Source organism: Neophocaena asiaeorientalis, unplaced genomic scaffold (genome assembly GCF_003031525.2).
Source record: "Neophocaena asiaeorientalis asiaeorientalis breed wild unplaced genomic scaffold, Neophocaena_asiaeorientalis_V1.1 scaffold148, whole genome shotgun sequence".
Taxonomy (NCBI): Eukaryota; Metazoa; Chordata; class Mammalia; order Artiodactyla; family Phocoenidae; genus Neophocaena; species Neophocaena asiaeorientalis.
This window is the reverse complement of record NW_020174050.1, coordinates 5897022-5910082: the sequence shown is the minus strand read 5'-3', so window position 1 is coordinate 5910082 and position 13061 is coordinate 5897022. Positions and strand designations below refer to the sequence as shown.

General features: G+C 35.3%; 1 protein-coding gene across 5 annotated transcripts in view; it reads right to left on the bottom strand.

Moving 5' to 3' along the window:
* Window positions 1-429: 429 nt before the first annotated feature.
* Window positions 430-13061, bottom strand: part of MRPL1 (mitochondrial ribosomal protein L1) — a 101174-nt gene continuing 88542 nt past the window's right edge. For 4 of the 5 annotated variants that reach the window (XM_024754139.1, XM_024754140.1, XM_024754138.1 and 1 more), the window contains one exon: window positions 12195-12387. In XM_024754139.1, coding sequence (XP_024609907.1) covers window positions 12269-12387 — 119 coding nt within the window. In that variant the 3' untranslated portion in view covers window positions 12195-12268. Of the gene's footprint in view, window positions 1205-7246; window positions 7290-10427; window positions 10482-12194; window positions 12388-13061 lie in introns of those variants that run through there. The other variant, XM_024754141.1, reaches the window with a different exon arrangement.

Sequence of the window (13061 nt, the reverse complement as noted above, 5' to 3'; positions counted from 1 at the left end):
GACAAACAATCCAACTTTTCAAAAGATCGGAAGATTTGAAAAGACACTTTGTACTAATTACCAAAGGAGATAGAAGAACAGTTAATTAGTACATAAAAAGATGCTTAGCATCATTAGTCACTAGGGAAATGCAAGTTAAAATCACAATGAAATATCACTACACACCCACTAGAATAGCTAAAATTAAACATTAAAAATCCAACTTTTCCCAAGGATATGAAGCAATTTCAACTTTCAGACATTGCTGTTGGGGGTATAAAATAGTACAAACACTTTGGAGACCTATTTGGTTGTTTCTTATGAAAGCTGTCACCATATGACCTAGCAGTTCCATTATTAATCCAAGGGAGAAGAAAGCAAATGTCCACCAAAAAAAGCTTGTACTTTAATGTTCAGAGAAGTTTTATTCATAATAGCCACAAACTGGAAACAACACAAATACCTATCAACAGGTGAATGAATGGATAAATACATTTGGCATATCTATACAATGGAATATATTTCAGCAATAGAAAAGAATGATCTATTTGATACATGCAGCAATGTGGATGAATTTTAAAATATTAAAACATATATATAACAGTGTATGATCCATCCATATGAAATTCTACAGCAAGCAAAACTATAGTGACAGAACACAAACCTACTGTTGCTTGGAGCTGAAGGCAAGAATCAGTACAAAGTGTATAAGTAAACTTTTGGGGGTGATGGAAATTTTCTGTATCTTCATTTTCACCATGGTAACGTGGGTGCAAACTTTTGTCATACTAGGTGAACTATACAATCAGTTCTACTACAATGTTTTCAAAAATGCAAACTTGTTTTAACACGATAAAAAAATTTTTAGTATTAACTTGACTTTTGATTTTACATGTGATTTCATCCACTAAAAATACTAGATGAACACAGAAAGCTGCACACAACTGAAATAAGCCAAGTATAAGTATATACCATGCCAACCTTTGTGCTATTTTCCTACATTTTACTTCAAACTGTTATAAACCCCACCATACTGTTATTACATTTGCTTTTAAAAGGTAATTTTTTTAAAAGAAAGGATAAAAATCAGAAAAGCATTTTTCATAGTTTCCCACAAATTTTCCATTTCTGGCATTCTTCATTCATTTGTATGGAACTGGGTTTATACTGGTATCAGTTTTCTTCCTCTAGAAGGACTTCCTTTAACATTTCTTGTAATTCAGGTCTGCTGGAAATAAATTTTCTGTGTTTTATTTGTCAAAAAAGTCTTTATGCTTCTCTTATTTTTGAAGGATATTTTCACTTGACATAGAATTCTACATTAACTTTTTTTTTTTTTGGCGGTACATGGGACTCTCACTGTTCTGGCCTCTCCTGTTGTGGAGCACAGGCTCCAGACGCGCAGGCTCAGTGGTCACGGCTCACAGGCCTAGCCGCTCCGCGGCATGTGGGATCTTCCTGGACCAGGGCACGAACCCATGTCCCCTGCATCGGCAGGTGGACTCTCAACCACTGCGCCACCAGGGAAGCCCTACTTTAACTTTTTTTTAAGCATGTTAAAGTTATCATTCCATTCCCTATTTAGCTTGCATTATTTCTGACAAGAAATCAGTAATTCTTATCTTGGTACCCCTGTATTTAATGTTTCTTTTTCTCTCTGGCTGCTTTTGAGTTTTATGTTACCACTGGTTCTCAACAAATTGAATATGATATGCCTTAGAATGGTTTTCCTTTCAATTATCCTGCTTGAAGTTCATCTACTTAGATTTAGAAATCATAGTTTTCATCCTGTTTGTTAAAAATTAAACCATTATTACTTCAAATATATATTTTCTGGCTCCTCTCCCCTGCCCTTTTCAGATACTCTAATTACACGTACATTAGATCACTTTGAATATTCCTCAGATCACTGAGGATCTGGCCTTTTATTACTATTTTCATTCTGTACCTCAATTTGTATAGTTTCTATTGCAGTATCTTTAAGTCATGCTTCTTCTGCAGTGGCTATAGGTGTTAATCCATTGGTGAATTTTCCATTCAGACACTGCATTTCCAAATTGCATTGCAGCTCTAAAGCTCCCTTTGCCTTCTTTAATGTCTTCCATTTCTCTCCTCATTATGCTCATGTTTTTCATTATATACGTGTACATATTTACTATAGTTGTTTTAAAGCCCTTGTCAGCTACTTCATTCATCTCCATAATTTCTGAGTTTCTATTGACTGATTTTCTTCCTTACATATTCCTTCCTTTTTGCATGTCATAATTTTTATTGGGTACCAGACACCAAAAAAGTTATGTTCTTAAAATTTTGGATTTTGTTTTCTGCATTTAGAGAGTGTTGAATTTGGCAGGCAGTTAACTTCCTTGCCAGTCAATCTGATCCTTTTGAGGTTGTTTTTAAAGTATTATTGGTGGTCCAGAGTAGCCTCTACTCTAGAGCTCTTTTAGCCCTATTTGAAGGCACAATTCTGGGGTATCTACTGAATGCCCAGGATTTTCAACAATGTCTTGCCACTCTGGTGGTCAAAACTCAAATGTCTCTCAGCCACATATAAGTTCTGGGAATTGTTCAACTTAAAGCTCCCCAATAATTGCGTTTAGTCTAGCCTTGTGGCATTTCAATCTATGCAGGTCCATCTTAGCACAGAGCAGAAGTGTCAGTGAACCCCCCTGCAGAGTCCTGGAGCTTCCCTGAATAGCACCTACATCTCTGGTGTCATGCCTCACAAACTGAAGCTGCCACAGCCTCCCCCAAATCCGATCTCAGTGACTTCTATAAAGAGACCGCCATGCTTTCCTTGGTTTCCCTCTTCCTGTGCAGGGTCTGGAAAGTGACATCAGGCAGAATGCTGAGGCTTTTGTACAACTTATTTGTTTCCATCCAGAGAACACACACCCGTATTGCATGTTTTCCAAGGTCAGCAAACAGTAGCTTCAAATATTTTTGTCCAGTTTTCTAGCTGTTCACAGGTAGAGGGCAAGTCTGGTATACGTTATTCCATTATGGGCAGAAAAGGAAAGCTAGAATTTTTTTTTTTAACCTAGTTTGAGCTATTTACATGTTGAGGCTCACATATTATCTTAGTATTTATGATAACAGCAGTTGATTGTACCTTCATTTTATAAAATAATTTCATTTACATTACCTGAGTAGTTTTCACAACACTTTGAGTTAATAAAGGTGACCTTTCTTATGATTGTGTTATAGTCAAAACGATTGAGGCTCACAAGGCAAGTGAATGCTCAAAGTAACATACTTAGTAAGGGTTGGAGCTGGGAATATGATATTAGCATAAACTACTACTGCTAAAACTTATCTCCTGGTTTCATCTATATCACCAAACTCTTTTATTCTTCATCCATCCTTCCTTCCTTCTTTATCCCTTTCAGGTTTTAATTATCTTTCATCTTAGGTTTTAATCATCAGCTTTATCATTTTAGCATAGTCAAAATTTTTAAAGAAGCAACTTATTCTCTAACATGTCGCTTTGAAAAATGCTACTTTGTAATTCACTACCATAAATTAATTTTAATTTCAAGTGGCAAGCTATAATCAATATATATCATACCATAACCAATATACTCCCAAACCACAGAGGCCTCTAAAGGTCTCCCTAACCCCCAAACTGTCAGTATTCACGTGTAACCCTGTATCTGTATCATCTTTCCTCCTCTTTCAAGTCATTTCCCCTAACTTACTTTGACCTATGAAGCTGCAGCAAACTTCTCAGAATTTTTCCCAGTCCAAAAGAAAAAAAAATCAATTAAATATTAAAATAGAAAGGAAAACAAAAAATTTTAAACAAGAATAAAATAAAAGTAAGCCAGCTCCTCAGTTAGCATGACTAAGTAATAGATTTAAATGACAGCTTTCTAAGAATGAGTCACATTTCTCTCAGTATAATATAGGGCCAACCAACAATGGCAATACTTAAGAAAATTTTAAGACTCAGCTGATCACCTTGTACCTTGAGGTACAGGATGAAAAGAGTGTTTTAATCTTCCATCACACTTCTATTCAACCGTGTGACTACGTGGAGCACTGTACTGAGAAAAAAAAAAACCTGAGACCACACAGAAATCAGTGGGAGAACATTCTGTGAGTCACATCATCTGTCATAGTCTGCCTGGTTGGAAACAAGGGATGACAGAATGTGAGCCAGGTATTTGCAGTCTCCAGTCTAGGGTAAGAGTAGTAATATTTGAAATTGCATAATATACCAGGAACAATAATTTTAAAACCTTAAACCCCTAATTTTACCAAACATGGGATTTAGATATAAAAAAGGGGTAATGCTCAAAACCAGGTTCTAGAGTCTGATGGAGGGCCCTTTATTACATAGGATAATCCAAACCAAATTAATCCTTCCCCCAGAAGATAGGAACTTGTTGGAGTCAGAGAATAATGGATTTCTTCCATCTCTTTTAATTTTTTAAAGAAAAAGTTATTATAAATGCCATAAAACTCTAGATCACCTGATAATTTTTTTTTTTTTAACAGGCTTTTAATCAAACAGCAGTAAAGGTACAAGGGTCTGGAAGGCCTGAGGGGGCACAAGGCAGGAGGAGCCCGGAAGGTGGTGACCCTTGGAAGGAGGGAGGCACTGGGCCTCTCCTGGGAAAACTATCTGACTCTTGTGGCTCCTGTCCCAGCCTCTGCCCAGATCACCAGCCCAGACGCAAGGGACAAGCCCTTGTATTGCGCTTCTCAGGTGATCCCTTTTTCCAAAGGGCATGTGGGCCCCAATACAGAGAGAGGGTAATGAAGAAGGGCAGGAGTGCTGACATGCCAGCAACCCCTCACCCCTAGGGCAGGTCTGCCCAGCCCGGGCCTTGCCCGACCTCAGAGCCAACTTCAATCACTGGGGAGTGACACCCTACATTCTGTCTTCCCCACTAATGGGATTTTTACATTCTTCAAAAATTACTGGACCACGTCACGTTCAGCAAAATGGTTAAAATGAAAAAGATAAACCAATTATCGGCAAGGATATAGATCAGTGGGAACTCTCACACACCGTTGGAAGTTATATTGGTACAACTACTTTGGAAGACTGTGAGGCATTATCTACTATAAATGAACATATACCTAACTTATGATCCAGCAATTCCGCTCTTAGGTATATATCTAAGGGAAATGCATACATATGTTCACCGAAAGAAGTGAACAAGAATGTTAATAAATAGCATTATTTGTAAAATCCCTAAAACCTCCCCTAAAAAAACTGTATAAGAATGTTCAGAATAGCATTATTTGTAATACCTCAAACTGTAAAGAATCCACATGTCCGTCAACAGTAGAATGGATAAATTGTGATATAGTCACACAATGGAATATTAAAACAGCAATGAGGATTAATAAAATATAAATACATACAACATGGATGAGTTTCATAAACATACTGAGTGAACCTGGGCCTCCCCCCAAAAATGCATATGGTAATTATTATTCCATTTACATAAAGTTCAAAAAGAGGAATAACAAATACATGTTCTTAGAAGTCATGATAGTGGTTACCTTGAAGAGGAGTACTTTTCAAGGAGGGAACAAAGGGGTTTCTGGGGTACTGGTATTATCTACTTCTTGACCTATATGCTAGGTACATGTTCACTTTAGGAAAATTCATCAAGCTGTTCATAGTTATGAATTTGTGCTGTAATTCAATAAAAAGTTTCCTTAAAATTACTGGGCAATACCAACAATATACAGCTACATAGGAGAGCTAGAACTCGAATCCTTATAGTTTGTCTCTAGGGTCTGTGCTGTTAACCACTATACTGTTTTAGCAATCTACCTTAAAGAAGTACTTGCTAATACTATCTATTTTTAAATATGAAAAACCTACATATGTCAACAGGCAATTAACTGTAAATGTAGGAACATAATTTGTACAAGTATAGGAGATCCACATGGAGCCACAAGGGAGGCTGATTGGGAGAATCACAGAAGTTTTGCTATATCTGATTTAAACTTTTTACCATGGGAATCTGTTCATGTGTTCCTATTTATGTTTAATAAAATGAAATTGACATTTCTCCCCTCCAAAAAATAAATGGGCAAGATTTTTTTTGCATTCAAAGAATATTTGCTATGTATGTAAAAATACTTTGAGTAACAAAGTAAATGTTTTTACTCAAAGAAATACATTGATTTCATAGAAATCATAGGAAGAGACATTTAATAAATATTCAAGGAATGAATGACCCTTAGAGATTTGTTGACTCTCCTATCATTGCTATTAATTCTTCCTAGTCATTCATCAGAGATAGTGACGTGGTATAGTGGGCATCTATTGGTCTTGCCTGCCCAGCACCCAGTGAGCCCCTTCTTTGGATAAAGGCATTTCAATATTGCCCCTGGGCAATTTCTTCTACCCTACTGCATGCAGTTTTGGTGAGATTATCAATTCTGCCTTCTCCTGACCAAGGAGTGGGCGTGTAAACTAAACTAGGCCAAACAGACTCTTTCTCCTTAAAATTTAAATCTGGAGTAGAGTGACATGACACAAGGTCAGAAAACAAATTCACCTTGACAGTAGCTCTCTGAAGAAGCTGTCCATTGGTTCCTGCTACTTAGATCCCTTAAGCTGCACTGCTTCCTATCCTTTCCAAGTACCAGTTGTTTCACTTTTCCTTAGATTCTGTGAATCACTACATATCCTTACATTACATTTTTTCTCTGGTTAATTTCTGTTGACTGTAACTGAGGAAACACTGAAACAGCTGGATGTAAACATATTCAATAAAAAGGTTACTACAACTTTGCAAGAAAGTCATTAGTATTTAACTTTTGCTTAGCTTTTTGCCAGAATTTGCTTCCCTATAAAGTCTACATTAGTCCTACCTCTACTTCTGGAGCTTCATAGTATAAATATACTCCATCTTCTAAATGGCACAAATTTAAAACTCTGTCATTTATCCCCAAACACTTTCTCAGCAAAATAATTTATTTTCAAATTAAAACATATATGACTACTACACACTCACCAGAATGGCTATAATAAAAAAGACAGACAATTCCAAGTGTTGGCAAGGATGTGGAGAGACTGGAACCCTTATGCACTACTGGAGGAAATGTAAAATTGTATAACTACTTTGGAAAGCAGTTTATATATTTACATAATTTACACAATATTTTTAAATAGACTTTACAAATAATCATCCTAGGCAATAATGCCCATGAAGTCATGGTCATTTATGTGCAAGTTATATTTTCCTATAATATAGTAAAACATACTAAACTCTTAAAGATGTGGCTCACTTACCATCAAAATTCATTTCTTTGTCTTCCTTGGTACACTTATTGCCCTTTGGGAAACACTGGGTTATTCAACTTAAAATTTACATAAATTAATTTTAATTAAAGTAATTACCAACTTAGGAAACAATACTATAAAGTTTTATGCAACATATGACAAGATATAGGAAGTGTTAAACCTTTCATTTAGCAAATACTTGAAAATTGCTTTTGGTTGGCTTTTTTCAAATAAAAGTGACTAAAGAGCTGGAGATGTGGGAAACGGCCAAAGCCAAGACATCTCCCTTCCTACCCTATACCCAACATGATCACAACCATGTTATTTCAGGGAGAAAAAGGAGACCTCCCCATGGGAAGAAGAAAAAAAGGAAGTATACAAAATGTTAAGCAGTTATTTAAGGAATTATGGGTCATTGTTTTCTTTAAATTTTTGATTGTGTTCTTTCTTTCTCTACTTGCCCAATTTATTTAATGTCCTTCTATTTTTTAAAATAAAGCAATACAGTAAAACTTTTTGTTCCTTTGAATACCTTCAGAATGAAAACTATTATTTCAACCTATCCCTTATAATAGTTACATTTCTAATTTCATATTTTGATTCAAAACAAAAATTTAAGTGAAGATACCAATTTCTTCCTTCTTATTTTTTAAAGTATTGATACTTATATACAACCTTTTGCGGCTAGTTCTGTTACTATGTACTCTTAAGTTCTCAAAGCACTAGAAATAGGTGTTTTGCCCATTATTACATGAAAAATACAATCCAAAGAACCTAAATGCCCTCAATGGCCAGAGTAGAACACAAAAACATTGGGCTCTGAAAAATGGACCTAAAATTTTCTTGTAATTATAGCTTGATTATTCTTAAAACTCTTTATAGGGATTTGCTTTTAATTACTCTAGCAAGGATGAGGACAAGCTAGGGAGTGGTAGGTAGATGGAAGGGATAGATGTACCTAGAACAAGAGCATAATGTTGATAATTGCTGAAGCTGGGTGGTAAGTAAATGGGTGTTCTTTTTTTCTGTATATCTGAAAAAATTCTATAATAAAAGTTAAAACAGAAACGAATTCTTTAAATTCTAAAAATGCATTATTGCAGAGTGACAACTAAAGCAACCTCTGTAACATGCCCAAAACAGAACAAAAAATAAACAAATAAACAAAGCTCCAGGGGTCTATAAAGTATTTTTGCTATTTTATTTGTATAGTCAAATGAGAAAACAAATATTTACCAATAAGTACACAACTATTTAAAAGTTGTATGAAAGGTTACTATTGCCACCTACTGGACACTGCGATTACTACTTGCTATTAAAAAAAGTCACTATTGAGTAGGTCTCCCCATCCCACCATAAGCCTCTGGTCTTTAACAAGATAAGTAATACCATTAAACTTATGTTTACGTGTGTTTATATTAGTAATGTTAATTAATAATGTTTTATCTCATCATTTCTAACAACATGAAATGCCAACTACAAAAGCTGTGTCATAAAATTTTTGTTAGAAAGTACATTGATGATCACCTTATGATGTCCTTGTTTTACGGAAGATGCCAGATTTTGAATTGTTTTCCCATAGGAATTTAAATTGTTTACAGATAGGGATAGACCAGGAAGCTAGAAACTAGTCCTGGCTCTTAAATTCAGTGCATTATCTTTTTTTTCATCTCAGTCTTTTAAAATCTTGACTTTTATTAAACATTTTTCACCTCTTATAACTTGGCTAATTGCATACACCAGTGATTCTCAGCCTTGCTGCACAAGAATTACCTGTCAAATTTGAAAAAAAACTAATGCTGATACGAAAGCCAGAGATTTTTTTATCCAGGGTTTAAAGATCCATTAGTAAGTATCAGTGGTTCTCAAAATATAGTCTTTGAACCAGCAACATCATCACCTGCGAATGAAACTGAGCAGGACCCTTTCCTTGTCCTCCACTTCCTTGTTTGTAGGGAAAAGGTTTAGCCTCCTAGATGTTCCCTGAGTTCCAGAGGGCAGATGCAAACAGAAGAGTGAAGGAATGCAGAAATAAAGGATAGGCAGTCAAGAAAAAGGGCAGCGATGGGGCAGGGTACCGGTTCCTCCTCAAGGGCTATACATAACCTGATAGCTCTCCAGGAACTATCCCACCCAGGTAGAGGATGGTAACTTCAGTCAGAGCACGAGCTCTGGATCCCAGACAGGTTGGAACCCGAAGGCTAATGACTGAGTTTTGTGGAACATCATCCCGTTACCTCATCACCAACCAATCAGGGGAAGGTCACTCACCTTTCAGTCCTCCCCCCACATTTTGCCTAAAAAACTCTTCCCTAAAAACCTTGGGAGAGTTCAGGCTTTTTGAGCACCAGCAGCCCATTCTCATTGTTCGGCCCTTGAAATAAACCTTTCTCTGCTCCAAACTCCAACATTTTGGTTTGTTTGGCCTCACTGTGCACCAGGTGCACGAACTGGGTTTGGCAACAGGAACTTATTAGAAATGTAAATTTTCAAGGCCCACCCCAGATGCTGACTGGTGCCAAGCAATTTGTGCCTGCAAGCCCTCCAGGTAATTTGGATGCAGGATAATGTTTGAGAATCACTAGTATTGATATTTACCATAATTATTTAAAACTTTTTACTCTTTTTAAACGTAAGATTTTAATTTACTGTTTTCTCAGAAAGAAGAAAATACATTAATAACACAAAAGAGAGAGGTTTATGTGAACAGTAATCTAGTGCAATTCTACTATTTTTCCAGAAGCATATACCATTATGAACACTCAACATTAGTTCCAGTTAGCCAATAGGAAAAATGCTCTAATGGAAGGTTACGGAATAATTTATTCATAGGCCAGTTAATAAGACCCTGGAATGCTCTTGTCCAGAGCAAGTTTTCCAACCATATTTCCTTGTTCTGGTTTGTTCTGCTCAGAAAGGCATCTTTCTAAGACATAATTAAGACCTTTAGCCATATCATACCTTTTAACTCAGGAAGGTCAGTTCTAGAAATATAGAGGAAACTAAATTATGCTCAAAGATTTTCTCCAAAGTATTGTAAATGATAAGGTTAAGGGGGACCTGAAAGCAAGTTAAATGCCCCAAAACTAAGAACTGACTCCATAAATTAGAGCATCAACAGGATGAAATATCGCTCAATCATTAAAATGCTTTTCATATAAGATTTTAAATAATATGGGGAAATGCTTACTTTATATAACATCATGTGTGTACATGTTCCCTCTGTTTCTCTGTCTCTCTTTCTCTGTCAATTGAAAAAGATAATGGGAAGCACCAAAATATTAATACTGGTTATCTGAGTAGTAGGACTCTGAGTGATTTATTTTTTTATATTTATTAGTGTTTCTAAAGTTCTCTATAATAAGAGTATACTTACTCTATTAATCAGAAAACCCACAAATACAGTAATAGAGTTTCTACTCTGTGATCTAGGGTCTTTAAATAACAATCAGTATGCTTTCGGAAGACCATAAATGTGGGAAACAAGTAGATATCTTTTTTCTCTCCATCCTGCGCTGCTTTTTTCTCATCCCACTCCTCCAACCCTTTTATTTCAACTTTCCTCACATCACTGTGCCATAACCCCATAACTAGACATACCGAGAAACTGAAGTGTAATTATTCAATATTTTAAAAATTTTAAATTGGTTAAATAGTTTAATTTATCTTAGAACACATAAAAAGGAGGTAAAACAGCCTAATGGTTAAGAGAACAGGCTTCAAAATCAGACAAATGTAGGTTTGAATCTTAGTGTGCCACTTAGAGGACCTCACACAAGTTTCAATTTCCTTAACTGTAAAGTGAGAGTACCGCCCTTCTTACTAAACTCCTGCGAGGATGAAATGAGAGAATGCATAAAAAGCATAAGATAGTAGCAGGCACTCAATAAAAGGTAACTGCTGTTACTGTTTTGTAGTTAATGCTACAGTTGCTTTTGGTAAACAGCCCTTGTGGGAGAAAAGGCTTAGTGGAGTACAATGGTGGTTCACAGTCTTTTGGACCTGTCAGACCACTAAAATTTCAAAAACAACTGGGGAGACCTATATGGAGCCGTCAAAATATTCTTTACAAAGTGAGTGTTGTTAAAACCCACCAACAAATTTATCAGGACTATTTTTTCATATAAGAAAAAGCCCTCGAGCATCCCCTAAAGAAAGTGGAAGACAGTCTCAGAGTAAAAGAAATCGTTCCCAAGAAAGGACAGTTGGCAACTGCATGACAAAATTATCCTTATTTTTTTTGTTTTGTCACATACCAGTAAATACTTAAGGACCAACACCAGCATGCAAACTGGCAGCCTGATCCTTCAACCATAAATTAAGTTGTTTTATCTACCTCATGGGATATTCATTCAACAAACACTAACAACTTGCTATTAAGCAGAGGAATTCAGGATCAAATAAAGTATATAAAAACACCATACACAGTGCCTTGTATATTACAAAGCACCATTAAAATATATAATATTTTAAAAAATAAATAAAATATACAATATTCTTATTACAAAAAAATACAAATACTATAAATTGATTCCTAAGAGAAAAAAAAGTTTTCCACCCGCTTGTTTTAAGGGCTTAATCATTTTCTATACTCATGCTATCACAAAAGACATTAAGGAATTATTAGAATGAAGATTTTCCATATTTTTTCTTTAGAAAATAGTCATATTTGTGATGTAGCTCATGACTCTGCCGTTCTCTGTCTTATGGGAACTGAGGATGTTACTTTTCCCTCAGATGGTATGACTCTCAAGGGAAAGTTATTAAGCTAGAAATTGCTGCTATAGTTATCAGATTGTAGAATCTGAATACTAAGGAAGAAAATTTAACATGATCTAAAAGTTAGGTTCAGACACAGAGCAAATTTTATTTTCTTAGTTTTGAAAGTATTATAAGATTTTCCAGTGTTAAAATTTACTTTCAAGTATGATGATCAAGAAATAACAAGACACCAAACTTAGAAATTAAACAGTTTTTAATTTTCTCTGTTGTTTCTTGATCCACTGAAAATAATTTCTCAATGTAACACATTTAGGCAGCTTTTTTGTCACTTTCTTTGGGTTCTACTTCTTTAGGCAATAATGACTCGATCTTTAGTAACAAACCTTCACTTGTTGAACTTCGAAGGAAAGCACGTACCACAAAGGGTCCTGAAAACAAAGACAAGAATCAATTTTCATTTTATTCCATAGATACCTAATGAGCAAACACAAACATACAAGAAACTTTATAGGACTCGTGTTATATTTTCACTTGAAAAGTACTGATATTACTGAACTATTATTTTGAATTATAACAAAGGGAAGATCGCTCCATTTCTAAAGTAGAAGACAAACTAGCTGTACCATAGTATATTAGAAATTTATAGATGAAACTACACATATTCACTAATAATTCATTTCTCTCTTTCAGAAGGGGATCACCTAGAATTTATTTTATTGCAAAGTCAACAGTAAAGGGAACAGGTGATGATATTTACATTTGATGGCAAGATTCTAAATATTTATTTAAAACAGTCAGCACAGATGCTAACTCTGTGTTACCAAACATTTAGTAAAATTCCTTAAAAATTAAAAAGCCTTTCATAAGAACAATGTTAAGGGACCCTCAGTTAAAACGGCAAAGAGAAGATAACTACATTGCTTTTAGAGATTTACTGTTCATCATTCTACTCCTGACATAGGTTCAGAGGCTCCTATACTCAAAACAAAGTTCTCCATGAAAGAGAAGAATCTATACACATACAATCACTAAGTACTATGGTCATATCTAGCACAACAGAATTAACAAATGAGGTATTTATTCATCAGTGTGTTTAACTCCC